The sequence below is a fragment of the Pongo pygmaeus genome, chromosome 2 (genome assembly GCF_028885625.2).
Source record: "Pongo pygmaeus isolate AG05252 chromosome 2, NHGRI_mPonPyg2-v2.0_pri, whole genome shotgun sequence".
NCBI lineage: Eukaryota > Metazoa > Chordata > Mammalia > Primates > Hominidae > Pongo > Pongo pygmaeus.
Genome location: NC_085930.1, coordinates 67708158 through 67732423, shown reverse-complemented (window position 1 = coordinate 67732423; position 24266 = coordinate 67708158). Strand labels below are relative to the sequence as shown.

At 49.0% G+C, this 24266-nt stretch overlaps 1 protein-coding gene across 2 annotated transcripts in view; it reads left to right on the top strand.

Moving 5' to 3' along the window:
* The window catches only part of IRAK2 (interleukin 1 receptor associated kinase 2), an 80483-nt gene that overhangs the window by 2131 nt on the left and 54086 nt on the right, over positions 1 to 24266 (top strand). For both annotated transcript variants that reach the window (XM_054481361.2, XM_054481360.2), the window contains exon 2: positions 10848 to 11030. In XM_054481361.2, coding sequence (XP_054337336.1) covers positions 10848 to 11030 — 183 coding nt within the window. The remainder of the gene's footprint in view (positions 1 to 10847; positions 11031 to 24266) is intronic.

Here is a 24266-nt window from a genome sequence, read left to right as displayed (position 1 = left end):
GAACAACTTCTGTTTCTAGGAAATTCAATTAGAAGGCATACCTATGACTTAAAAAAAAAAAAAAAAAAAGCTTTACTGAGATATTCACATACCATACAATCCACCTGTTTAAGGAGTATAATTTAGTGGCATTTAGTATATTCACAGGGCTGTGCATCCACCTTCACAATCAATCTTAGAACATTTTAATCACCCCAAGAAGAAACTCTGTACCCGTTAACTTCCAATCCCCTCCTTCCGTTTTCCTGAGTTTTAGACATTGCCTATTCTGGACATTTCATATAAATGGAATCATATAATATATAGTGCTCTGTGACTGACTTGTTTCAGCTAGCATAAGGTTCGTCCATGTTGTAGCATGCGTCAGTACTTAGTTTCTTTTTTTTTTTTTGAGACGGAGTCTCGCTTTGTCACCCAGGCTGGAGTGCAGTGGCGCAATTTCGGCTCACTGCAAACTCCACCTCCCGGGTTCATGCCATTCTCCTGCTTCAGCCTCCCTAGCAGCTTGGACTACAGGTGCCTGCCACCATGCCTGGCTAATTTTTTTGTATTTTTAGTAGAGACGGGGTTTCACTGTGTTAGCCAGGATGGTCTCAATCTCTTGACCGTGTAATCCACCTACTTCGGCCTCCCAAAGTGCTGGGATTACAGGCGTGGGCCACTGCACCCGGCCAGTTTCTTTTTAGTGTAGGATAATGTTCCATGGTATGGATATACTACATTTTATTCATTTATCAGTTGTTGGGGATTGGGTTCCTTTCACTTTTGGGCCATTATGAATAGTGCTGCTGTGAACACTGACATACAAGGTTTTGTGCAGTGGTGCAAATGTAGCTCACCGCAGCCCCAACCTCCTGGGCTCAAGCGATCTTCCTGTCTCCTGAGTAGCTGGACTACAGGTGTGCACTGCTGTGCCCAGCTAACTTTTGTATTTTTTGTAGAGACAGGTTTCACCATTTTACCCAGGCTGATCTTGAACTCTGGAGCTCAAGCGATCTGCCCATCTCAGCTTCCCAAATTGCTGGGATTACAGGTGTGAGCCACCACATCTGGCTTTATGTTTAACTATTTGAGGAGCTACCAGATGTTTTCTAAAGTGGCTGAACCACCAGTGTATGAGGATGACCATTTCTCCATATCCTTGTCAACATGTATTATTTTTTTCTTTTTTTAATTTTTTTTTGAGACAGAGTCTCGCTCTGTCGCCGAGGCTGGAGTGCAATGGCATGATCTCGGCTCGCTACAACCTTAGCCTCCTGGGTTCAAGCGATTCTCGTGCCTTAGCCTCCCAAGTAGCTGAGATTACAGGTGTGCACCACCGTGCCTGACTAATTTTTGTATCCTTAGTAGATACAGGACTTCACCATGTTGGCCAGGCTCGTCTCAAACTCCTAACCTCAGGTGATCTGCCCGCCTCGGCCTCCCAAAGTGCTGGGATTACAGGTGTGAGCGCCATGTCCGGCCTTATTGTTGCCTTTTTGATGGTAGCCACCTGAGTCAGTGTGAAGTGGCATCTTACTGTGGTTTGATTTGCATTTCCCTAATGACTAATGCTGTGGACCATCTTTTCCTGTGCTTATTGGCCATTTGCACATCTTCTTTGGAGAATACCTCTGTGAGGCTTCCCACTGGGATGGATATGATCTGAACACCTTGCCAGGCATGTCAGCTCTGACACATCTGCCCAGTGCTGGCCTCTCTGACCTCCTTTTCTTCCACACTCACTGTCCCTCCCCTGCTCCAGCAACACTGACCTCCCTGGGCCAGACACAGGGTCTTTGCAGGTGCTGTTCCCTCTGCCTGGGACATTCTTCCCCCTGTGTTACCTGGGGCTAGCTTTCTAGTCTGTTAGTTTCCTCCTGTTGCAGTTATAGATTACTACAATATCAGGGGAACCAGCCCCCAATATTTCAATGTAGGTTCTTTTCTATTTTCCCTAAGTGTCGGCCGGTCTGAGAAATAAAGAGCAAGAGTACAAAGAGAGAAATTTTACATGTGGGCCTCTGGGGGTGCCATTACATATTGGTAGGACTGTGATGGCGACCCCGAGTCACAAAACCAGCAAGTTTTTATCAGGGATTTCAAAAGGGGAGGGGGGTACGAATAGGGAGTAGGTCACAGAGATCACATGCTTCAAAGGGCAATAAAAGATCACAAGGCAAAGGTGAAATTAGAATTACTGATGAAGGTCCATGTCCCACTGGGCACACATTGTCTTGATAAACATCTTAACAGGAAACAGGGTTCGAGAGCAGACAACCCGTCTGACTAGAATTCGCCAGGGTGGAATTTCCCAATCCTAGTAAGCCTGAGGGCACTGCAGGAGACCAGGGCGTATTTCATCCCTTATCTCAACCGCATAAGGCAGACATTACAAGAGCGGCCATTTATAGACCTACCCCTGGGAATGCATTCCTTCCCCAGGGTTATCAATTATTAATATTCCTTGCTGGGAAAAGAATTCAGTGATATTTCTCCTACTCACACGTCCGTCTATAGGCTCTCTGTGAGAAGAAAAATATGGCTCTATTCTGCCCGACCCTGCAGGCAGTCAGACCTTATGGTTATCTTCCCTTGTTCCCTGAACATCACTGTTATTCTGTTCTTTTTCAGGGTGCCCTGATTTCATATTGTTTAAACACCCATGTTTTACAATCAGATTTCACATTTTTCAAACACACATGTTTTACAAACAATTTATACAGTTAATGCAATCATCACAGGGTCCTGAGGTGACATACATCCTCAGCTTACGAAAATGACAGGATTAAGAGATTAAAGTAAAGACAGGCATAGGAAATTATAAGAGTATAAATGTCCATGAAATCTTCACAATTTATGTTCAGAGATTGCAGTAAAGACAGACGTAAGAAATTATAAAAGTATTAATTTTGGGAACTGATAAATGTCCATGAAATCTTCACAATTTATATTCTTCTGCCGTGGCTTCAGCCGGTCCTGTTTGGGGTCCCTGACTTCCCACAACACTACAAAGTTGGTGGCCTGTAACACCTCAAGTTTATTATCTCAGCATTCTGGAGGTCAGAAGTCCTAACTCAGGGTGGCTCTAGGGGGGAGTCGGTCTCCTTGCCTTGACTGGCTTCCTGAGGCCTGCAGCATCCTGTGGCTTATGGCCCCTTCCTCCATCATCTAGGCCACAGTTGTATGTCATCACATCTGTCTCTGTGACCTCTGTCTGCTTCTACCATCACCTCGCCTCTGAATCTGATGTTCTGGCCTCCCCCTTACAGGGACCCTGGTAATTACCTTGGCCAGACCCAGAGAATCCAGGATAATCTCATCTCAGAATCCTTAATTTAATCTAATCTGCAAAGTCCCTTTTGCTATGTAAGGTACCGTATTCACAGGTTTGGGGGGCTTAGGATGTGGATGTTTTCCAAGGGTATTATTCTGTCTGTCATAGTCCTTCAGGTAAGCTCCTGTGGCACCTCTTTGAAATCAAGAGGACTTTCCTGCCCCTATTCGTCTCTGGCCCATCACCGTGTTTCATTTCCCTCATTCCACTTCACAGCCTTTGATGTCCCCTCGTTCCTTAATTGTTTCCACCTGTCTCTCCCTATGGAGTGGAAGCACCGTGTGGGCAGGGGCCTTACCTGTCTAGTTTTTCACTGCTGTATTCCCAGAGCCTGGGACAGTGCCTGGCTAGAGGGCAGGTGCCAGAGTGAATGATGAGCTGCCAGGCCTTGGTGTGGTGAGGATGCGGGCTGCCCACTCTTACCCATTGGAGCTGGCCTGGAGCGTTTGGTCAGTCCATTTCCTACATTGGATCAGAGCCAGCCGTGCCCCCAGCCCACTGCTCCCCGCCCAGTCCCAGTGCTCCGGTTCCCTCTTCACTGAATGAATGAGTGACTGTGATTGTCCCTTCAGTCCTAAAAATTCTTGGCTTCCTGTGGGTCATCTTAGAAAGAAGACAGTCCCTCGGAGCTGATGGTGGTACTGGGAGAGCGTAGTGGGAATGCTAAAGTGATTCAGAAGATCCTGCAGCCACAGACAGCCACACTCTTTCAGACCCGACACTTGTTGGCAGATAATCTGGCCACCCCTAGTTCTTGTCTCTGATGGTAGCTGCCTCTGTTGGGCTTTGCCTGAGCCTGTGTAAAATGGGTTTCCTACAGCTTCAGCCTCAGGTGTGTGCAGAGGGGCTCGGCGCAGGGGCTCTTCTGTGTGTGACTGCACCCCATCTCGCTCACTCATGCGTGTGCCAGCCTTTGTGCACAGCCCTGCTTTGCCCCTGCCCAGCTGTGTGACATCAGGCAGGTGACTATCTCTCTCTGAGCCTTTTAGTTTCCTCATCCATGAAGCACCCTCGCAGAGTTGCTGAGAGGCTTAGGAGACTCAGCTCATTGTAAAGGGTCAAGTTAGGGCTTTCCTTATCCCCCACCCAGGGAGGGGTGTGGGCATTTGATTCTAAGATGGGTCATTTCAGGAGGCTGTGCCATCCCTGCTGTGGAGGACTTTGAAGATAGGCAAGGTTTTCTACTGCCTTGGGTGAACTCCTGCAGGATTCAGGAACTCAAGAGTGATAGTCCCTGTACTGTTAACCATCAGGGATAAAAACATTTTCAGGCCAGGTGCAGTGGCTCACGCCTCTAATTTCAACACTTTGGGAGGCCGAGGTGGGAAAATTTCTTGAAGCCAAGAGTTTGAGACCAGCCTCATGATCCGCCCGCCTCAGCCTCCCAAAGTGTTTGGATTACAGGCGTGAGAGCCACTGCACCCGGCCTTTTTTTTTTTTTTTTTTTTTGAGACAGAGTCTCACTCTGTTGCCCAGGCTGGAGTCCAATGATGCAATCTCGGCTCACTGCAACCTCAGCCTCCTGGGTTCAAGTGATTCTCCTGCCTCAGCCTCCAGAGTAGCTGGGACTACAGGCGCCCGCCACCACACTCTGCTAGTTTTTGCATTTTTAGTAGAGATGGGCTGGGCGCGGTGGCTCACCGCTGTAATCTCAGCACTTTGGGAGGCCAAGGTGGGAGGATCATGAGGTCAGGAGTTCGAAACCAGCCTGGCCAACATGGTGAAACTCTGTCCCTACTAAAAATATGAAAATTGGCCAGGCGCGGTGGCTCATGCCTGTAGTCCTAGCACTTTGGGAGGCTGAGGTGGGTAGATCATGAGGTCAGGAGATCGAGACCATCCTGGCTAACATGGTGAAACCCCGTGTCTACTAAAAAAAAAAATTAGCCGGGCATGGTGGCGGGCGCCTGTAGTCCTAGCTACTCAGGAGGCTGAGGCAGGAGAATGGTGTGAACCTGGGAAGCAGAGCTTGCAGTGAGCAGAGATCGCGCCACTGTACTCCAGCCTGGGCGACAGAGCGAGACTCCGTCTCAAACAAACAAACAAACAAACAAAAAATTAGCCAGGTATGATGGTGCTCACCTGTAATCCCAGCTATTCGGGAGGCTGAGGCAAGAGAATTGCTTGAACCTGGGAGGTGGAGGTTGCAGTGAGCTGAGATGTGCCACTGCACTCCAGCCTGGGCAACAAGAGTAAAACTCCGTCTCAAAAAAAAAAAAAAGTCCAGGCGCGGTGGCTCATGCCTATAATCCCAGCACTTTGGGTGGCCAAGGTGGGTGGATCACGAGGTCGGGAGTTTGAGACCAGCCTGGCCAACATAGTGAAACCCCATCTCTACCAAAAATACAAAAATTAGCCGGGCATGGTGGCGCATGCCTGTAGTCCCAGCTACTCGGGAGGCTGAGGTAGGAGAATCGCTTGAACCCAGGAGGTGGAGGTTGTGGTGAGCCAAGATCGCGCCACTGCACTCCAGCCTGGGCAACAGAGCGAGACTCTGTCTCAAAAAAAAAAAAAAAAAAGTAGAGACAGGGTTTCGTCATGTCGGCCAGGCTGGTCTCAAACTCCTGACCTCGTGATCTGCTTGCCTCAGCCTCCCAAAGTGCTGGGATTACAGGCGTGAGCCACCGCACCTGGCTAAACTCTATGAAAAACAGGTTTTCATAGAGTGTAGATAGTTTAACACTTACAGCTAATACTTATGTTTATTGTGTGTCAAGCACTGTTCTGAGTGCTTCTGTACATATAACTCATCTAATCCTTGCAACAATCTCTGAGGCAGGTGCTGCTGTTATCCTTGTTTGACAGATGAGGAAACTGAGGCTCAGGGAGAGTTGAACACCTTCCCCAAAAACATAGCAAGTAAGCAGCAGAGACGGGAATTGAACCCAGGCCCCGAATCCAAATATCTGGCCTCTGAACCACCACTACTGTCCTGCTGACTTTCGCACGTTTTCGTATCTGTAGAAAAAGTCTGGAAGATTAGACACCAAAATATAACTGGTGGTGTCCTTGGAGTCCTCCAAGTGGGATGATCATAGGGACATTCATTTTCTTGTTTCCCAAATGTTCTACGATGACCAGATATTACCTGTCCATGCTGAGAAAAAAGCTGCAGATTTAGCAGAAGGCCTTGGTAGTGACTCATCCCCTCAAGATCTCTATCATGTCCCGACTCTTAAAGCATCTGGTTGAGACTGGGTATGGTGGCTGATGCCTGTGATCCCAGCTCTTTGGGAGGCCAAGGAGGGTGGATCACTTGAGCTCAGGAGTTTGATACCAGCCTGGCCAAGATGGTGAAACTCCATCTCTACTAAAAATACCAAAAAATTAGCCAAGAGTGGTGGCACATGCCCTGTAGCCCCAGCTACTTGGGAGGCTGAGGTAGGAGAATTGCTTGAACCTGGGAGGCATAGGCTGCAGTGAACTGAGATCACGCCACTGCACTCCAGCCTGGGCAACAGAGCAAGACTCTGTCTGAAAAAAACTAAATAAAATAAATAAAGGGTCTGGTTAAATGCTGATTGGTCAACACCTTAAGATATGGCACTGTCATGGAACAAAAATGTCTAAGCTGGAAGGCACCTTAGAGTTTAATTCCTGTTTCTCTTGTATTACCATCACGAGTAAGGAAAGTTCAGCCCACAGAGAGTCAGGCTGTGGCTGAGTTCCTGCTGCCACCAGCCACCAGGGGTGGCCCTGGGCTTCTGTTTTCCCATTACGTCATGCTGCCTCCCAAGATGGGAGTGTGTGTGGATGACCAATGCTTCGTGGGGGGAGATGGTCCTTCCTTTTCCATCCGTTCTCTTCTCTGTATTGCTAGAAGCAGCCCCTGACCCAGCTGACATCACTTCCCACTGACCAGCAATCTGGCCTGGGGTTTCCAGTGACTAACATAGCAATTTAGGAACTTTCCATCCTAATGGGGCACTTCTCCTGGAGGCCTTCTATGTGCGGGAGGCTGTCACCAGCCCATTTTGTCCAAAGAGTAGGGGATGGTGTAATCTGGTCACAGCACTCACTGGCTCTGAAATCTTCTGTGGTCCCTTGTAACTCTTAGGATCAAGTCCAAACTCCAAAGCTGGGCATTCGCTTGAGGGTCTTTGTTATGTGGTCCTGGGCTTCATCTCTTGCCTTTCCTTCTACTCGGCCCACCTATGTTTATATTTTCTTTTTTTTTTTTTTTGTTTTATTTTTTTGAGATGGAGTCTTGCTCTGTTGCCCAGGCTGGAGTGCAGTGGCGCGATCTTGGCTCACTGCAACCTCTGCCTCCCGGGTTCAAGTGATTCTCCTGCCTCAGCCTTCCGCATAGCTGGGACTACAAGTGGGCACCACCACGCTTGGCTAATTTTTGTATTTTTAGTGGAGATGGGATTTCACCATGTTGGCCAGGCTGGTCTCGAACTCCTGAACTTAGGTGATCCGCCCACCTCAGCCTCCCAAAGTGCTGGGATTACAGGCATGAGCCACTGCACCCGGCTGATTACTCCTAGTTTTTAAAAAAATGCCTTTCTCACTTCAGTAAACTCAGTGGAATACTGGTCATAAAAATCCATTTATGGGCCAGGCACAGTGGTTCACGCCTGTACCAAAAAAAAAAAAAAAAAAAAAAAAAAAAAATTAGCCAGGAATGGTGGTGTGTCTGTCGTCCCAGCTGCTGGGGAGGCTGAGGTGGGAGGATTGCTTGAGCCTGGGAGGCCGAGGCTGTGGTGATCCATGTTTGCACCACTGCACTCATGCCACCTGGGCAACAGAGTGACACCCTGTCTCAAAAAAAAAAAAAAGAATTTTTAATTTTTATTTATTTTTAATTTTTATATTTTTGGGACTCAGTCTCTGTCGCTCAGGCTGGAGTGCAGTGGCACGATCTCAGCTCACTGCAACCTCCACCTCCTAGGTTCAAGTGATTTCTCTTACCTCAGCCTCGCAAGTAGCTGGGAGATTACAGGCGTGTGTTACCACACCTGGCTAATTTTTGTATTTTTAGTAGAGACGGGGTTTCACCATGTTGGCCAGGCTGGTATTGAACTCCTGACCTCAGGTGATCCACCTGCCTCGGCCTCCCAAAGTGCTAGGATTATAGGCATGAGCCACTGTGCCCAGTCCCTGTGGTATAATGTTAATAAATAAGACCAGGATGCAGAATCTCAGGTGAGGCACGGTGGCTCACACCTGCAATCCCAGCACTTTAAGAGGCTGAGGTGGGAAGATTGCTTGAGGCGAGGAGTGCGAGACCAGCCTGGGCAACATAGTGAGACCCTATCTCTTAAGAAAAGATACAAAATCGGCTGGGCACGGTCGCTCATGCCTGTAATCCCAGTACTTTGGGAGGCCGAGGTGGGCGGATCACAAGGTCAGGAGATCGAGACTGTCCTCGCTAATGTGGTGAAACCTCGTCTCTACTAAAAATACAAAAAAAAATTAGCCGGGCATGGTGATGGGCGCCTGTAGTCTCAGCTACTCGGGAGGCTGAGGCCGGAGAATGGCCTGAACCCGGGAGGCAGAGCTTGCAGTGAGCTGAGATCGCACCACTGCACTCCAGCCTGGGTGACAGAGCGAGACTCCGTCTCAAAAAAAAAGAAAGAAAAGATACAAAATCTTACCTGCAGAATGGCAACTATATCCAAAGACACATCTACGTAGAGGGGGTGATTTTTGGAAAGGGGAAGTACCCTAATGGCCTTAGGACGGTGGTGAGATGCTGTGTAACTTTTCCCCCTGTATTGTCCATGGTTTTTTTTTTTTTTTTTTTTTTTTTTGTTTTTTTTTTTTTTTTTTTTTTTTTTTTGGTGAACAACTGTCAATTTTATGGTAAAACACCAAAAGAAAGAATGCATTATTTTTATTGTTACTAGTGGTAGCTCCCTGCAAGTTTTGTCCCATACTTCAGAATTGGCAAAGTATTTTTTTATCCATGGCTCTCTTGATCCTTATAACAGTTCTCTGAAGACAATGTGGTATGTGTGTGTGTTTTCATTCAATCATTCACTTAGCATATCTCTTTTTTGTTTGTTTTTGGAGACAAGGTCTTGCCGTGTTGCCCAGGCTGGAGTGCAGTGACATCATCATGGCTTGCTGCAGCCTCCAACTCCTGGGCTCAAGTGATCCTCCCATCTCAGCCTCCTGAGTAGCTAGGACTACAGATGCATGCCACCATGCCTGGCTACTTTGTTTATTTATTTATTTATTTATTTATTTATTTTGAGACAGAGTCTCACTCTGTCTCCCAGCCTGGAGTGCAGTGGCGTGATCTTGGCTCATTGGAAGCTCCACCCCCCGGGTTCATGCCATTCTTCTGCCTCAGCCTCCCGAGTAGCTGGGACTACAGGCGCACACCACCACACCCGGCTAATTTTTTGTATTTTTAGTAGAGACGAGGTTTCACCATGTTAGCCAGGATGGTCTCGATCCCCTGACCTTGTGATCTGCCCACCTTGGCCTTCCAAAGTGCTGGGATTACAGGCGTAAGCCACCGCGCCTACTTTGTTTATTTTTTGTAGAGACAGGGTCTTTTTTTTTTTTTTGAGATGGAGTCTCGCTCTGTCACCCAGGCTGGAGTGCAGTGGCGTGATCTTGGCTCACTGCAAGCTCTGCCTCCCGGGTTCACGCCATTCTCTTGCCTCAGCCTCCCAAGTAGCTGGGACTACAGGCGCCCACCACCACACCCAGCTAATTTTTCTATTTTTAGTAGAGACAGGGTTTCACCGTGTTAGCCAGGATGGTCTCGATCTCCTGACCTTGTGATCCACCTGCCTCAGCCTCCCAAAGTGCTGGGATTATAGGCGTGAGCCACCACGCCTGGCCTACTTTGTTTATTTTTTGTAGAGACAGGGTCTCGCTATGTTGCCCAGGCTGGTCTTGAACTCCTGAGCTCCAGCAATCTCTCCTTGGTCTCCTAAAGTATTGGAATTACAGGTGTGAGCCGCTGCACCTGGCCTCATAAACTTGTTGAGTTCCCCTGACCAGGACTGGGACTTAGCTGAGAGGAATGAGATGCCCGGGGCAAAATGTAAGGAGGCGCTGATGCTCAGGGTCTTGCAGTGTCACCTGAAGATGAGTGCCTCCTGCATTTTCCTTCCCTAGGTGCCTCACCTGACTCACCCTCATCTTGGCCCCACCTCCACTCTGAACTATTCTCAATTCTAGGGAAGTAACAGTGAACCAAACAGGTAGAGCTCCCTGCCTACACGGACCTTCCATTATAGAAGGGGAGGCAGGCAGAGCTAGTACCCACCGAGGCTCCCACGGGCGCATTGACTGCCCCAGGCATAGCAGCAGCCAATGCTCAAGGCTTTGACCCTCCTGTCCCGTGGTCTTTCTCCTAAGTCATATGTACTGGACCCCATGGGTGTCCAGCAGAGTCAGCGTTGTAACTTGGGCCACCTGTGGACCTCAGCTAATGGTGGTGTTTCCAGTGTGGAGGGGGTGTTTGGGGAGGATGTCCTGGAAAAGCCCAGCTAGTGGCTAGTGTGGGGACCTCTCCTGGAGGGACTGCCTTTCTGACTCTAAGCAGAGTCCTCTCCCTCCCTTCCAGCCTCCTACGTGATCACAGACCTGACCCAGCTGCGGAAGATCAAGTCCATGGAGCGGGTGCAGGGCGTGAGCATCACACGGGAGCTGCTGTGGTGGTGGGGCATGCGGCAGGCCACTGTCCAGCAACTTGTGGACCTCCTGTGCCGCCTGGAGCTCTACCGGGCTGCCCAGATCATCCTGAACTGTGAGTAACTCAGGGCCCTCCTTGGGTGGGGCCCATCACGCCCCTAAGCAGTTTCCGTCCGTGTGAGTTGCACTCTCTGGCCTTAATACTTTTTTCCTCTTTTAATTAAAAAACGAATTTAATGAGTGAGTTTACCATGCACATAAGAAACTGGTAATAGGCCAGGTGCGGTGGCTCACGCCTGTAATCCCAGCACTTTGGGAGGCCGAAGTGAGTGGATCACCTGAAGTCAGGAGTTCAAGACTGGCCAGGCCAACATGGTGAAAACTCATCTCTACTAAAAATACAAAATTAGCTGGGCTTGGTGGCCTGCGCCTGTAATCCCAGCTACTCAGGAGGCTGAGGCAGGAGAATCGCTTGAACCTGGGAGGCGGAGGTTGCAGTGAGCCAGGATTGCACCACTGCACTCCAGCCTGGGCAACAGTGAGACTCTGTCTCCAAAAGAAAAAAAAAAGAAAAGAAACTGGTAACAGTCGTTACCTGTGGGGAGAGGAACTGGGCTGCCAGAGAACACAGTATTGGAGGAAGACTTTACTGTAAATTCTTTCATACCTTTTAAATTTGGGCTATCTCTTCCAAAAATAAATACATTAATTAATTTTAAAAACCCCAATAGCTATAACAAAAATTCAAAAAAGCATGCAGCAAAAATGATTATATTGCTTCCTTTCCCCACTTTACATCCCAAGAAGTAATGATTGGTAAAAATTTCTGGCTTGTCTTACTAGAAATTTTCTCTGCATGGGCAAGGGTATTATATATCTGCAATCTCTTTTTAAAAAACTTTTTTTTGAGACAGGGTCTTGCTCTGCTGCCCAGGCTGGAGAGCAGTAGTGTGATCAAAGCTCACTGCAGCCTTGATGTCCTGGGCTCAAGTGTCCTCCTGCCTCAACTTCCTGAGTAATTGGGACTATAGGCACATGCCACCATGCCTGACTAATTTTTCATTTTTTTGTAGAGATCGAGGCTGGTCTTGAACTCCTGGTCTCAAGTGATCCTGCTGCCTTGGCCTCCCAAAGTACTGGGATTGCAGGCATGAGCCACATCACCCTGCCTGCAACCCCCTTTTGATACAGCTAGTAGCACATCATGTATTGTTGTGAATTTTTTTTCACCTAGCAATAGACCTTGAGGACTGTTTCATATTGACACATTCTTTCTAATAGCTACATTGTATTCCTTTGACAGATGTTCTATGATTTGTTTGCCCCTATTGAGATGTGTTTATGTTCCTTCTAGCATTTTTCAGTTTTTTTTTTTTTTGAGATGAAGTTTCGCTCCGTCTCCCAGGCTGGAGAGCAGTGGCACGATCTTGGCTCACCACAACCTCCACCTCCCATGTTCAAGAGATTCTCCTGCCTCAGCCTCCCAAGTAGCTGTGATTACAGGTGCCCGCTACCACATCCAGCTAATTTTTTTTTTTTTTGATATGGAGTCTCTCTCTGTTGCCCAGGCTGGAGTGCAGTGGTGAGATCTCGGCTCACTGCAGCCTCTGCTTCCTGGGTTCAAGTGATTCTCCTGCCTCAGCTTCCTGAGTAGCTGGGACCACAGGCACCCACCACCATGCCCGGCTAATTTTTGTATTTTTAGTATAGAGGGGGTTTCACTGTGTTGGCCAAGCTGGTCTCAAACTCCTGACCTCAAATGATCCACCCGCCTTGGCCTTCCAAAGTGCTGGGATTATAGGTGTGAGCCACCGTGCCCAGTCAACTTTTTGTATTTTTAGTAGAGACAGGGTTTCACTATGTTGGCCAGGCTGGTCTCAAACTCCCAACCTCAGGTGATCTGTCTACCTTGGCCTCCCAAAGTGCTGGGATTACAGGTGTGAGCCACCATGCCCGGCCATTTTTCTATTCTGTATAGTGTCATGATACACTTAGATGTATAGAGCCTGTTTTGCACACATGTAAGTGTAGCCATGGGATGGCTTTCTATTACAGTATTGGAATGTCTGGGTTGAAGGTTTTTGCATTTTAAGTGTTGATTGATATTTAGTATTAACAAATTACCCTCTGAGAGAATAGGATCATGTGTAGTGGGGACGTATTTAGCTGGTAATACCTCCCTACCCTGAAGGGTGGCTGTGAAGTTGAAGAGGAGAATGTTAAGTGCCTGATGTTCAGCTGGTGCTCAGCAGAAGGCAGTGGGGATGGGGGGTCTGGTTACCCCCACCCCTCCTCACATCCCCAAAGAGACCCCCTCAGTGTAGGGCAGGGAGCCAGTCTTCTGCAGGTACTTAACTGAGCACCTGCCTGGTGCTGCCCTAGGTTCTGGAATACAGCACAGGCAAAGTGACAGGTCCTCTGCCCTCATGAGGGCACAGTCTTGTGAGGAGACAGTTAATGCATAGGAAAACTAGTAAAGAAATGGGCAGGCAGGATACAGTGACCAGATAGGGGAGCCTCCTAGGACAGGGGGTCAGGGAAGACCAGTGTGAGGATGTGAACCTGGAGGAATAGGAAGAAGACAGCCACATGATGCATTGGGTAAGAGCTCAGGAGAGAGGGGCCAGCATGTGCAAGGGCCCTGAGGAGCCAGTGGTGGGAGCCCCAGACACCTGGGGAGGAGCTGTCCTGTCTGGGGTTCCTGAGCTGGGAACCACCTGACTGGACCATCAGACCAGATTCAGCACCTGCCTGTCCCTCAGGTCTTCTGGAGTCATTGAGGGCTTCGAGGAGGAGGGACTGGGAGCAAAGGCCTGAGGGTGGGGGCCTAGAGAGCACCACCCTCTGAGATAAACCAGGAGAGCAGGGGATGCTGTGGTGGACCTGCAGGTGGAGAAATCTAGAGCTACAGCCAGGCTGGGCTTTTGGGGGCACCGTGGGGCAGACCACACCAGTCACAGGGAGGCCAGTGGGGCAGCGAGAACATCTCCTCCCTTCAGCTGCCAAGCAACTTTCCAGGCCTTCCTGTCTGGGGTCGGGAATGGGGCAATCTGGCTACCAATGGGAGTGATGTTCCAGCACAGGACCGCGGCTGGGCCTGCTTCTGCACAGGCTGGACCCTGACTCCCCTGTGTGCCCCCAGCAGCATAGTGGTGGCTCCTCTGGAGTCATGGTCCTCCCCATCCCCTGGACTTCTGTCTCCACCCCTGCTGGCCGCCTCCCTAAGCACACCTTCCTCCTCAGAGTGGGGAGGGTCAGCTGCCCAGGCCACAGCCTCCCCATTCCTGGAAGCCACCTGAAACCCCTCCCTGCCTGGTGCTCCTGAGCCGCTGCCGTTCCTCTCCTTACATTCCCCCTGCGAAAGTTGTCAGAATCAACATGGAGTGATTTTGTGTTAAAAAAAATAAATAACCCTTGGCTGGGCATGGTGGCTCACGCCTGTAATCCCATCACTTTGGGAGGCCAAGGCAGGTCAATCACCTGAGGTCAGGAGTTTGAAACCAGTCAGACCAACATGGTGAAACCCTGTTTCTACTAAAAATACAAAAAAATTAGCTGGGCGCCTGTAGTCCCAGCTACTCATGAGGCTGAGGCAGGAGAATTGCTTGAACCTGGGAGGCGGAGGTTGCAGTGAGGGGAGATTGCACCACTGCACTCCAGCCTGGGTGATAGAGCGAGACTCTGTTTCAAAAATAAATAACCCTGACAAATAGAACTAGGGAAGGCCATGAAGGGAGGACTGTCATGCATAAATGCCCAACAACAATAACTGTCACGGAAGACTCTACAAAAACCACAACCTCGCATAAAGACCATCGTAACCACACACACAAAATACTTCTGCGAGGACATCTGCCCAGCAAATGCCTATCCGACCCTGGAGACTGGAATCACTCTTGTTATTCAAGGATAGTTATCTCAAAACAGTTATGTAATCCTCTTCACTTTTCCTTTGAAAAATCTCCCTGGATACACGCTTAGTTTACTATGGCACATGTACTCTCATTCCGATGCCCTATTCCTGAGTAAGCATCATTTTCTTTTTTTTCTTTTTCTTTTCTTTTTTTTTTTTTTTTTTGAGATGGAGTCTTCCTCTGTCACCCAGGCTGGAGTGCAGTGGTGCAATCTCGGCTTACCACAACCTCTGCCTCCCAGGTTCAAGCGATTCTCTTCCCTCAGCCTCCCAAGTAGCTGGGACTACAGGCACCTGCCACCACACCTGGCTAATTTTTGTATTTTTAGTAGAGACGGGGTTTCACCATATTGGCCAGGCTGGTCTCGAACTCCTGACCTGAGGTGATCCGCCGGCCTTGGCCTCCCAAAGTGCTGGGGTTACAGGTGTGAGCCACTGTGCCCAGCTACATCATTTTCTTTTTTTCTTTTTTTTTTGGGACAGAGTCTCGCTCTGTTGCCCAGGCTAGAGTGCGGTGGCATGATCTCAGCTCACTGCAAGCTCCACCTCCCGGGTTCACACCATTCTCCTGCCTCAGCCTCCTGAGTAGCTGGGACTACAGGTGCCTGCCACCATGTCTGGCTAATTTTTTGTATTTTAATTAGAGACAGGGTTTCACCTGTTAGCCAGGATGGTCTTGAGCTCCTGACCTCGTAATCCGCCCACCTCGGCCTCCCAAAGTGCTGGGATTACAAGTGTGAGCCACCGTGCCCGGCCCATCATTTTCTTGTAGAGAGCCTCTCCTTGTTTGTTATTTAGGTTGACACCCCGAAGGCCAGATCCTCATTCTGGCCCACCAGAGAGGCCAGGTGGTTTCACAGTGCAGTGGTGGGCGGCGGGCCTGAGTTTCAGTTCAGGCTCAGCCTTGATTGTGTGGCTCTGGACAAGTCCCTTCCTTTCCCTGTGCCCCAGACCTCTTGACCCCCTTGTTGTCCAGCTTAAGTGCAGTCAGGAGCAGGGGCGGGAGTTCCAGCTAAGTCCACATTGGAGAGGGGGACAATGGGGTGGGGCTGGCTCCAGACCCTGGTATTGCTCCTGCAGCTCAGGCTTAGATGTTGCAGGGGGAGTCCCGATGCCTGAAAGCAGAGACGCACCAGGGCTTGAGACACAGCCTCTTGTTGGACACTCACCATTGACGTCAAAACCTGTTGACTAATCTCACACAGATTCTTAGCAATATGAGGCCAATAAACCATAGAGTGCGAAATTTCCAGAGATACACTAATCTCAGTGTGATGCCTTTTTAGGGGAACACTGAGCACTTTTGAGGTCCTGGCAACCCCCGAGGGTCTGCCCAAAGGAGCCCCTTCTCCACCCAAGGAACCTGGCCAAGAATGGCCAAGGGGTGAAGGTCACACCCAGGTAGCATGGATCCAGAGCCATCCTGCTTAACTTCTTTTTTTTTTTTTTTTTTTTGAGATGGAGTCCCGCTCTGTCCCCCAGGCTGGAGTGTAGTGATGTGATCTCAGCTCACTGCAAACTCTGCCTCTCAGGTTCAAGCGATTCTCCTGCCTCAGCCTCCTGAGTAGCTGGGATTACAGGCACCCACCACCATGCTCAGCTAATTTTTGTATTTTTAGTAAAGATGGGGTTTCACCATTTTGGCCAGGCTGGTCTTGAACTCCTGACCTCAGGTGATCCGCCTGCCTTGGCCACCCAAAGTGCTGGGATTACAGGGGTGCGCCACTGCGCCTGGCCGCCCTGCTTAGCTTCCACAGGGGAACTTCAGCAGCATCAGTCGCCTCTGAGTGCAGTGTTTGGGCGTCCAGGAAACACTAGTGATGCTTTTGCCCGTTGGCTTCTGTTCTGCTTAGAACTTTACTCAGGATCTGTGCTCTCCTGTTCTCACTGCCTCTACCCTCCTTTCTGGTTCCCCAAACCTCCTCTTTCTTCTAGTCCTGCTGATCAAAATTGCCTGAGGAAGAGAGATTAAGGCTGGTTTCCACATCCACAAAATCCCGCTGTTCTTCTGTTATGGGGGTCTGGTCGTGTTTTACTATTGGTTTGAATTCTCAGGCAAGGCACTTCCCCTTTCTGTATCTTTTTTTCTCATTAGGAAAAAAAGTGCTGTAAATTCTTGTGGCTTTTTGGAGGTGAATATAGAGAAGCATTTTAAATTTCTTATTCTACCTCGTCAGAGCCTCTTTCCTTCCCTAATTGTTTAATATTTAACATCAGTTAAACATGCCTTTACACTCACTTGCTTAGGATTGGTTATGAACTTGCTCACTGTCTTTGGCAGTTTGAGAACCTGACCTCTGCCCACTGCTTTATTTAATTAATTAATTAATTAATTTTTTTCAGACGGAGTCTTTCTCTGTCGCCCAGGATGGAGTGCAGTGGTGTGATCTCAGCTCACTGCAACCTCCACCTCCCAAGTTCAAGCGATTCTCCTGCCTCAGCCTCCCAAGTAGCTGGGGTTACAGGCAAGCTCCACCATACCTGGCCTAATTTTTTTTTTTTTTTTTTTTTTTTTTGAGACAGAGTTGTACTCTTGTTGCCCAGGCTGGAGTGCAATGGCGTGATCTCGGCTCAGTGCAACCTCCATCTCCCGGGTTCAAGTGATTCTCCTTCCTCAGCCTCCTGAGTAGCTGGGATTACAGGCATGCGCCACTATGCCCAGCTAATTTTGTATTTTTAGTAGAGATGGGGTATCTCCACGTTGGTCAGGCTGGTCTTGAACTCCCGACCTCACGTGATTCACCCACCTCGGCCTCCCAAAGTGTTGGGATTACAGGCGTGAGCCACCAAGCCCGGCCTTGTATTTTTAGTAGAGACGGGGTTTTGCGACGTTGGCCAGGCTAGTCTCAAACTCCTGACCTCATGTGATCTGCCCGCCTCAGCCTCCCAAAGTGCTGGGATTACAGGCTGAGCCACTACGCCAGGCCCTTTATTTTTTTAATTTTAATTTTTTGTTATCTCTATAGTAGTTCAAACAGATGCCCACTAATTTGTTTTTTTTTTTTTTTGAGACGGAGTCTCGTTCTGTCACTGAGGCTGGAGTGCAGTAGTGCGATCTCAGCTTACTGCAACCTCTGCTTCTGGAGTTGAAGTGGTTCTCCTGCCTCAGCCTCTCGAGTAGCTAGGATTATAGGTGTGCCCCACTGCATCTGGTTAAGTTTTTGAATTTTTAATAGAGATGGGGTTTCACCATGTTGGCCAGGCTATTCTTGAACTCCTGGCCTCAAGTGATCTGTCCACCTTGGCCTCCCAAAGTGCTAGGATTACAGCTGTGAGCCATCGCGCCTGGCTGGATGCCCACCACCTCTTAAAGGGTGTTAACGATAAATTTGAAGAAAACAATGCTTGAAAACCCCACACACCAAAAGTCCTGGACATGAAGTGGCTTCCTGAGGGACTTACCTCTCCAGGGGATGTGCCTGGATGTGACTGTGGCCTTTCGAAGGCCATGCTTGAACTCAGTGGTACGACAGGGGCCCACTGGGGGCCATATCCCTGCACAGTCTCTTGAAATTGTGAACTGTGGTGGCTGCCTGGTCTGAATGGATAGAGGGCTGGCTCTGTGGGTCTCTGTTCCTTGATATTTCCTCAGCCTTAGTTGCCAAGGCCATAGTTATTTAATTTGTCAAACACTGAATATTCTAAGAATTAGAATGGGCTGGGTGCAGTGGCTCAAGCCTGTAATCCCAACACTTTGGGAGGCCGAGGCGGGCAGATCACAAGGTCAGGAGATCGAGACCATCCTGGCTAACACAGTGAAACCCTGCCTCTACTAAAACAAACAAACCAACAAAAATTAGCCGGGCGTGGTTGCGGGTGCCTGTAGTCCCAGCTACTTGGGAGGCTGAGGCAGGAGAATGGTGGGAACCCGGGAGACGGAGCTTGCAGTGAGCCAAGATGGCACCACTGCACTCCAGCCTGGCGGCAGAGCGAGACTCCATCTCAAAAAAAAAAAAAAAAAAAAAAGAATTAGAATGAATCAGTACAGAAGGCATAGAACAGAAAGCAGCTACCCATTCCTTGCCCTAGCAAATCTGCTGGCCAGAGTCAGCCCCTTTTTCCTCTTTTAGCCATCCATGTCTTGGTCTCCTCTATTAGCCTTCCAGGTTCACTACTGTAAAACAAGCACAGACCACAGTGGCTGAGAAAAGACAGGCGTTCATTTCCCTCTCCTGTGACTGCCAGGCTGCCCCGGGCTCGTGTGGCAGCTCCGTGGTTTTGTGGCCCAGGCTCTTTCTTCTTTACTGTTCTGCCAGTGTGGACACAAGACTTCTCACATCTGAGATGGCCCCTCTGTGCCCCTACATGCACATCGCAGTCAGCAAGAAGGGAAAAAGAGGAAAAGGGTGGGCACACTCCACTTCTTTTAAGGACATGACCAAGAAGTTGCTCACCTACTTTCCCTCATAAGCTATTGGCCAGAACCTGGTCACAGAACCACACCTGCTTGCAAGGGAGGCTGGGAAATGTAATCTTTAGTTGCAAGGTTATATGTGCAACTAAAGCTTCTAGTACTCTAGAAAAGGAGGAAATCAGTATTGGAGGGACAATTAGCAGTTTCTGCCATGGTCCATTTTGGCCACCCAGATATCTGTATAAACCTGTCTTGACCTGCATAAAACATCTGCTTTCCACAAGAGAGATAGGCCTGGGGGCCTAATCAGTCAGTTCCTTTAGGGCAAGTCTGGTATGTGTGGGTGATGTGTAGCCTTCTCTAATGGCCCCAGTGACCCGGGGCCTCTCAACCAAAGAGAAGCTGTCTACGTCCCCTTCCCCCAGCACACCCAAATTCAATGGTGGAATTTGAACAGGAAGCCACAATAAAAACTCCCACTTGAGATGAGAAACACGAGGTAGTTACTTGTCTATAGCAGTCAACAAATCTGGCAGAGGAGCAATTGTAAAACTCCCTTCCCTGTTTTTTTTTTTTTTTTTTTTTTTTTTGAGATGGAGCCTCACTCTGTCGCCCAGGCAGGAGTGCAGTGGCGCGATCTCGGCTCACTGCAAGCTCCCCCTCCCAGGTTCACGCCATTCTCCTGCCTCAGCCTCCCGAGTAGCTGGGACTACAGGCGCCTGCCACCACACCCGGCTATTTTCTTTTTTATGTATTTTTAGTAGAGACGGGGTTTCACCATGTTATCCAGGGTGATCTCCTGACCTCGTGATCTGCCCGCCTCGGCCTCCCAAAGTGCTGGGATTACAGGCCTGAGCCACTGTGCCGGGCCAAAACTCCATTCCCTGGTAAAGGAGTAAGTTCTTTGCTTGGCCCATCTGGCAGCCCTTGGTTCTCAGTGATCTGTGATTCTCAAAGCATCCTAAGCATCAGTATCACTTGGGAACTTGTTAGAAACGCAAATTATTGGGCCCCACCTTATCTGCTGATTCGGAAACTCTAGGGGTGAGGCCCAACAGTCTGGCTTAAGTTCCCCAGATGATTCTGATGCACCTTGAGGTTTAAGAACCACTGCTTGGCCAGGCGCGCGGTGGCTCATGCCTGTAATCCCAACACTTTGGGAGGCCCAGGCAGGCGGATCACCTGAGGTCGGGAGTTCGGGACCAGCCTGACCAACATGGAGAAACCCTGTCTCTACTAAAAACACAAAATTAGTCGGGCGTGGTGGCGCATGCCTGTAATCCCAGCTACTTGGGAAGGCTGAGGCAGGCGAATCGCTTGAACCTGGGAAGCAGAGGTTGTGGTGAGCCAAGATCGCGCCATTGTACTCCAGCCTGGGCAACAAGAGCGAAACTCCGTCTTAAAAAAAAAAAAAAAAAAAGAACCACTGCTCTGGCTGGGCGCAGTGGCTCACGCCTGTAATCCCAGCACTTTGGGAGGCTGAGGTGGGTGGATCGCTTGAGGTCAGGAGTTGAAGACCAGCCTGGCCAACATGGTAAAACATCGTCTCTACTAAAAATACAAAAATTAGGCCAGGTGTGGTGGCTCAGGCCTGTAATCTCAGCTACTTGGGAGGCTGACGCAGGAGAATTGCTTGAACCTGGGAGGTGGAGGTTGCAGTGAGCTGAGATTGTGCCACTGCACTCCAACCTGGGCGACAGAGCTACACTCCGTCTCAAAAATAAATAAAAATGGAAATACAAAAATTAGCCAGGTGTGGCGGTGGGCGCGTGTAATCCCAGCTACTCGGGAGGCTGAGGCAAGAGAATCTCTTGAACCAGGAGGCAGAGATTGTTGGGAGGCAGAGATTACAATGAGTCAAGATTGTGCCACTGCACTTCAGCCTGGGTGACAGAGCAAGACTCCGTCTCAACAACAACAACACAGAAAAAACCACTGCTCTGATACTTGGTCCTCCATGATTTCTGGGAAGTGGAGCTTCCATGTTCATTATTCTCTGTGGCCTTATCTGAAACGGAACTGGAAAGAATGTGCTTTTATTTAGGGCTCCTTGGCTTTCACAAACCACCTCCTGCTGGTGTGGGTTTGGGGACTTGAGTGGAGCTGTAGGAGTCAAATAATCTCCAGCTTTTATCAGATTCAGCTGTGGTTTCTTTGGCAACACAGTTCTGTCAAAAAAACTAGAAGCTTCTGCTCTCTTGGCTTCTAATCAGTTCTGCTGTGGTAATCACAGCTGAAGATCCAGCCTAGACACGTCTTAATTCTTAGCCCTGAAGTGTTTGGTCTGTTATTTCCTCGCTTCTGCACTTAGCCTCGCCCCCTCACCCCCAATTTAATGTGCTTACCTGGAGCTTCCCTTGAAGCCACCTGAAACAGTAAGTTGGATGGGAAGGCAGGACTCTTAATTTGACTTTTGCCTTTGAGCTCTCTGTATTTGGCAGAGAACCTCTTCTGAGGGTCAGTAGTAGAACTCAGAAAGGTGGAGCAGAGATTAGATGATTAGAAAGGTTAGTACCACGGTCTTCCCTGCTGCTGAGGCAGACTCTTGAGATCCCCCAAGATGGGGATTCTTGTCGACTTGGATTGTTAGCTACAGGCTGGGTCTTCGTTTTCTTTCTTTCCTTTTTTTTTTTTTTTTAAAAAAAATAGAGACAGAATCTCGCTTTGTTGCCCAGGCTGGAATGCAGTGGTGCAGTGGTGCAATCTTAGCTTACTGCTGTCTTGAACTCTTCGGCTCAAACAGTCCTCTTATTCAGCCTCCCAAGTAGCTAGGACTATAAGTGCAAATCACCATGCCCAGCTAACTTTTTTTTTTTTTTTCAGATTTTGGAATTTTTGTGTTATATCCTTAGTGGCTGAGCATCCCTAATTCAAAAATCTAGTATCTGAAGTGCATTTCTTTTGAGTGTCATGTTGTTGCTCAAGAAGTTTTGGATGTTGGAGCATTTTGGATTTCAGGTTTTCAGATTAGGGTGACTCCACCTGTTATCACTATTTTCAGTCCCTCTATAGGTTGGCTTTGCAGTGTTAACAAATATACTTACATTTCTTCCATAAGCTATAGGCAATGTCTCTTGATGCCCCATTTTGTAAGATGAAGCCCTTTCTTATCCTCTCCTCTCCACTTTCACTTCCCATCTTCTGGCAAAGACTAGTTGAAAAATAGTCCTCTGTGAATGTTGTGACCTCTGAGCCTCCAGGAAAGAACTGGGTCTTAGATGAAGATTCACTCTCTGGGTCAGACAGGAAGGGGGAATACTGCCTTTGTGTCCTAGTTGAAAGCTGCCTCATTGTGATGGGGAGAGTACTACATGCACAGGGCATCTGCAGTGGCAGGTCATGGTCTAGAGTAGCATTTCCTACACCATGTGCCTGAGAAGACTGGTCCAGCAAGATACTCTGCTGCAAACAAAAGGGTTCATGAATAACTAAACTCAGGAAACCCCGCATACTTTATCACTGCCTCCACCTTTGGAGATTTACAATGCACACCAACTGTGAAGGCTCTGATAAGTCCTGCAGCAAAGAAACTTATTTAGGCTATTGTTTCCCATTCATATTTGATCATGGTACTCCTTTTCATTTGATACTAATATGCCTATGAGATCAATATACTTTGTGAGTCACTGCTCTGGGGAAATGGTAACCATGGTGAGGGTGCTGGGCATCTCAGGGAAGCCCCATGATGGAGAACCTAGGGGGTCAGAGGCAGTACTTGTATGTTCAGACCAGCATCCAGCGTGAGAAGAGTCTGTTTCTGGGGCTACGGTCCACCATCACCCTGGGGCTTAACGATGAGAGGCCTACTCCTGAGAGGGATTTTTCCAGATGACCCGGCTTAGGAGGGGACTGTGGGCCGGGCTCCAGACCTTATATGCTGGCATCTTAGGGGCTTAACAGCAGGAATTGAGGCAGAAGTGAGTATCCCAGCTGTGGCTTCCAGGCAAAGGAGAATCCACTATAATCAATGCTGAGCTCTAGAGCTGATTAAGTGCCACCAAAGGCTGGGTTAGGTGCTGAGCCTGTAGATGGTGGGGAGCAGATGGCTCTGGCTCTGAGGGTGGAGTCTGGAAACTGGGTGCACTGGCCTGTGAGATGAAATTCTCCCTCGGCCCTGCCACAGGGATTTAGATATGCAGGAGCTGGACAAGAGAGTTAATAAGGAACTAAAAATACATTTTTTGTCTTTTTTTGAGACGGAGTCTCACCCTGTCACCCAGGCTGGAGTGCCGTGGCTCGATCTCGGCTCACTGCAACCTCCGCCTCCTGGGTTCAAGCGATCCTTGTGCCTCAACCTCTGAATAGCTGGGATTACAGGCATGCACTACCACATCTGGCTAATTTTTGTAATTTTATTATTTATGTATTTATTTATTTTTGAGATGGAGTTTCGCTCTTGTTGCCCAGGCTGGAGTGCAATAGCGCAATCTCGGCTCACCACAACCTCTGCCTCCCGGATTCAAGCGATTCTCCTGCCTTAGCCTCCCGAGTAGCTGGGATTACAGGCATGCGCCACCACGCCTGGCTTATTTTGTATTTTTAGTAGAGACAGGGTTTCTCCATGTTGGTCAGGCTGGTCTCAAACTCCTGACCTCAGGTGATCCCCCTGCCTTGGCCTCCCAAAGTGCTGGGGTTACGGGTGTGAACCACTGCGCCTGGCTTAATTTTTGTATTTTTAGTAGAGACGGTTGGCCGTCTGGTCTTGTTGGCCAGGCTGGTCTTGGCAATGTTGGCCAGGCTGGTCTTGAATCCCTGACCTCAGTGATCCACCCGCCTTGGCCTCCCAAAGTGTTGGGATTACAGGCATGAGCCACCGCGCCTGGCCTAAAAATACATTTACTGAGTGCCTACTGTGCGCTAGATGCTGGGGATGCAACCGTGAAAACACAGCCAAGGTCTCAGGCCTCAAGGAGCTTACAGTCCAGTGGGAGATGAACTGTAAGGAGCTAACACACAGATGCATGTCACCCACTGCAGTATGAGTGCTCAAAGGATAAATGTAGGTCGGGTCGGGGGTGCAGGTAGGAGAGTGCAAGATGAGAGGATTTGATCTCATCAGGGGAAGCTTCCCAGAGGCAGTGAAA